We start from the raw sequence: 4,381 nt of genomic DNA, 5'->3' as shown, positions 1-4,381 counted from the left end.
TGATCTATTACCGTGTGTGTGTGTGTGTGTGTGTGTGAAGGGAGGGCTGTAGACTTACCAGCAGGCCTGTTAGTTGAGCTGATTCATATGAGGTTCTTGTTATGTGGCCCAAGTGAACGAACACAGAGCATGGTGGTTTGTTTGGAGTAAAAAATCTACAAAAAAAGTGGTCTTGGTCTTTTCTTTTCTCTGCCTGAAAATGAGGGAACATAGCCAATATCTTCACACAGATGATATTGGCATTTTAAAACCATGCTGTGCTCCTCTATGTGCTAGGGCTAAACTAACATTTATAACTAGGTCTAGACTAACATTCCTAGCTAGAGCTAAACTAACATTTATAACTAGGTCTAGACTAACATTCCTAGCTAGGGCTAAACTAACATTTATAACTAGGGCTAAACTAACATTTATAACTAGGTCTAGACTAACATTCCTAGCTGGGGCTAAACTAACATTCATAGCTAGGGCTAGACTAATATTCCTAGCTAGGGCTAGACTAACATTCATAGCTAGGGTAAGACTAACATTCATAGCTAGGGCTAGACTAATATTCATAGCTAGGGTTAGACTAACATTCATAGCTAGAGTTAGACTAACATTCCTAGCTAGGGTAAGACTAACATTCATAGCTAGGGCTAGACTAACATTCCTAGCTAGGGTAAGACTAATATTCATAGCTAGGGCTAGACTAACATTCATAGCTAGGGTAAGACTAACATTCCTAGCTAGGGTTAGACTAACATTCATAGCTAGGGCTAGACTAACATTCATAGCTAGGGTTAGACTAATATTCATAGCTAGGGTAAGACTAACATTCATAGCTAGGGTTAGACTAACATTCATAGCTAGGGTAAGACTAACATTCATAGCTAGGGTAAGACTAACATTCATAGCTAGGGTAAGACTAATATTCATAGCTAGGGCTAGACTAACATTCATAGCTAGGGTAAGACTAACATTCATAGCTAGGGTTAGACTAACATTCATAGCTAGGGTTAGACTAATTATCATTTTATGTCTTCTTTACATGTGAGCTCAGTAGTTAGAGAGAGAGAGAGAGTGTGTTTGTTTGTGAGTGTGTGTGTGCTCTGCCCATGACCAGTCTATCAGGTTCTGGTTTGATGAGCCAGCTAGATCCACATCTTGGGTTTAATGATGCGTGAGGCGGCGGTACGTGGAACTCTAAATGATACGTTACTCTGCAACATGGATGAGACCTGCTCTCATAACTGCCTAACTACGTGTGTGTGACCACGCATACTATTGTGATGCTGTCATCTCAGAGTTGACCTTCCTATCAGAGTTCAGAAACCATGACAATGGCCATTGAGAGATGTTTATTCTTTAACATAACTATGGTAACCCATACTCCCAGTTGTACCGGGATATCATAGAAAATGACGGTGTTTCAATAACAATGAATAGAACACACCAAGGTGGCTCAGAAAGAGACAATTATTTCAACATAACATCATAAAATACTACATATATTATCATATTCCTGACCACGTTTATCCAATGTTGTAATTCAAACATTCACAAAACTGTAGAAAAACATTGGTTGAATGATAGATGAACGTGGCTGGAATGGTTGAGCTTTTTTAAAGTCTGTATTCACAGGATAGTTTGTTTCCAAGCTGTGGTGTGGCGTAGTGCTGCCGACCTTTTGGAAAAACAACATTTTGATGCTTTTACTGCACGTACTGTAGTAAGTTTTAGTCTTTCCCCCAAAAGCCTTTGCAACATAATACATGTAGATGTTTTGTCACAGGTAGGTACATTTGCTTAAAGCCACGGATCAGACCATGCACGATAACAATTTATTTTTAAAAAAAACATACAAACAACTAAAAAGTCCCAAGTCTAATCATACCATTCTTCGGTTGTCCCTGCAGAGAATCTTTTTAAAAGACCTTCGGAAGTCATTGTTGAAGATTGTATAGATAATGGGATTGGCTGAACTGTTACAGTAGCCGAACCAGAAGAAGAATTTAAACAGTGTGTCAGGTATGTAACACGAGTCACAGAGCGCCGTCAGGGTGTAGGTAAAGAAGAAGGGGAACCAGCAAACGACAAAAACTCCAATGACCACAGCCAAGACGAAGGTGAAACGTTTCTCCCTGTTCTGTCTCCCCTTCCATCGACTCCCCTTAGAGCTCTGTCTCACCACCAGTTTGGGCAGCGCCGGGTGGTCCACTCCTGGTTTGATCTGGGTCAGTTTGGTTTTAGCCGTGTGTTTCTTCTTCTTGATAGAACAGGGGTTGTTGACCTGGTGGTCAGACGATGAGGAGTCCTCCATGTCCACGCCGTTTATCTCCCCTTCTTTCTCGTCCTCTCCTCTGGGTTCATCCCCCTCTCTGTCTCCTTGCTCTCCGTTGAGCTTCTCGTGACAAGCTTGTTGGTCACCTCCGACTCCCCCGGCCCCGTTCTCCTTCTTGCCCGTCACCGGCGACACTGCGGCCGCCATTTTGGGTTTCCGGTCGCCTGGTGGTACCCGCGTCCGTTTCTTAGCGATCTGATAGATCCGGATGTAAACGAGGATCATGATGACGCAGGGCACGAAGAACGAGCCGATACTGGACGAGATCATGTACCACTTGTCTTCGTTGATCTTACACACCGGCCCCTCCTCTTTATCGCTCTCCTTCTCCATGGTGATGAGGGGCGGGAACGAGATCACCGCGGCGATGACCCACACGATGACAATGATGCACTTGATCCTGCGCGGTGTCCGTTTCAGGTTGTACTCGATGGCCTTGGTGATTGACCAGTACCTGTCCAGACTAATGGCGCACAGATGGGCGATGGATGCCGTACAGAAGAGAACGTCCAGTGCAAGGTAGAACTCGCACCAGACTTTACCAAAGTACCAGTAGCCCATGAGTTCGTTGGCCAGGGAGAAGGGCATGACCAGGGTCGCAACCAAAATGTCTGCCGACGCCAACGAAACCAGGAAGAGGTTCTGAGGGGCCTTCAGGGCCCGGCTAGTAAACACAGCGATGACCACTAAGACGTTGCCGAAGACTGTCAATAGGATGAGCATCCCGACCAGGATCGTTAGGGGCAACGAGATCTGGAGGCTATAGGGCGGACCCCAAAGGATGGTCTCATTGGTCATGTTACTCATGATGGTCGTGCTTGTAAGAGTTTCATTGGTCACGTTTGTCATGTTATCCCACCCCGCCATTGATTCTCCTTAGATCCTCAGGGATCCAATCATGTAAGGTCAGCAAATGTCATCCAGGAGACCATGTAGTTTGCAACTGGAAGACTGGAAAGTGAGGGTGTGGGACTCTTCAGTGGTTTTTCTGTAGTTATTTTTCGCTCCATTGCATGGTGGTCAATCAAGAACAGTTTAGGTTGAATACAGCGGATTGTCACTTCATCTGAAAAATAGGAGGCAGAAGTAAGAATTTTAAAAAGCCCGAACTGGAGATGCCTTAACTGTCAATTTACACAAATACAACATAACTCTCTAGTTATACTTTCCAAGAATATTGCAGGTACACACTAAATACAACTCTTACCTCAAGCATTGTGCTGTGTCACTTGGGTCCTTTTGAGTGGCCGACAATAGAATGGACAGTGAGTAACTTCTTCATGCAAGTCAGTTACCCGAATCAGCTGGCTTCTCGCGCATCTCTTCTATGTTCCATGGACGAGCGCGAGCTGAGGTTTCACAGTCCGTTTTCCTCTCCACAGAATGATCCGCTCCGGATCTAAGTCTGTCTCACTAGCGGAGAGCTAATAGAGCCGTAATCACGTTATCCTGTGGCTGCTGCTCCTGCTGCTGCCGTCGGTTCTGAGTGGAGACTATCGCCCTACTATGCTACTGTTGGCCGCTCCAAGCTCAGTTCCGCCACGCCCTCTATTTATAACCCCAACCTCCAGTAGTGCGTTGCTATAGCAGCACCCGGAGCCCACACCACGTGGAAATGAAACATAGGCTTTTTATTTACTTGGCGCGCGCTAACTCCATTCCGTTCACGAACCAACCTCTTTTAAGCACCATTTATTGTCACACCAACCATTCTAAAACTGTTAAAATGATCTAAAAAAAACAAACTAAAGGGGCTGGGGTTCATAGTCAATGGTAAGATAATTATAGGCTAGGCCTACTAAGCAGTAAACTATTGACCAGTCAACTTTGGCTTTAGCCTAAGCTTAATAGTTAGCCTATAGGGTAAAATAACCAATGTCAGCCCATGTGATGCTCATTGATGAATCAATATCTATTAAGCATTTGCAAAGGCTCTTGCATAGAACATCACATTATTGTATTAGTATTAGACATGGTCCCATACTTTCCTAAGTGTGCACAAAACATGTAAAAACATGATTTGGCCGCTGCATAAAAGTAGCCTATATCCTAATCATG

General features: G+C 44.2%; 1 protein-coding gene across 1 annotated transcript; it reads right to left on the bottom strand.

Annotated features, from left to right (window-relative positions):
• Window positions 1-1,323: 1,323 nt before the first annotated feature.
• Window positions 1,324-3,926, bottom strand: LOC115178424 (alpha-2A adrenergic receptor). The gene is made up of 2 exons (XM_029739605.1): window positions 3,531-3,926; window positions 1,324-3,389 (listed from the first exon to the last, which is right to left on the bottom strand). Exon 2 carries the CDS (start codon window positions 3,188-3,190, stop codon window positions 1,871-1,873), a length of 1,320 nt encoding a protein of 439 aa, XP_029595465.1. The 5' UTR covers window positions 3,191-3,389; window positions 3,531-3,926; the 3' UTR covers window positions 1,324-1,870.
• Window positions 3,927-4,381: the final 455 nt, after the last annotated feature.

The sequence above is a fragment of the Salmo trutta genome, chromosome 38 (assembly GCF_901001165.1).
Source record: "Salmo trutta chromosome 38, fSalTru1.1, whole genome shotgun sequence".
In the NCBI taxonomy this organism is placed as follows: domain Eukaryota; kingdom Metazoa; phylum Chordata; class Actinopteri; order Salmoniformes; family Salmonidae; genus Salmo; species Salmo trutta.
This window is presented reverse-complemented; position numbering and strand designations above follow the sequence as displayed.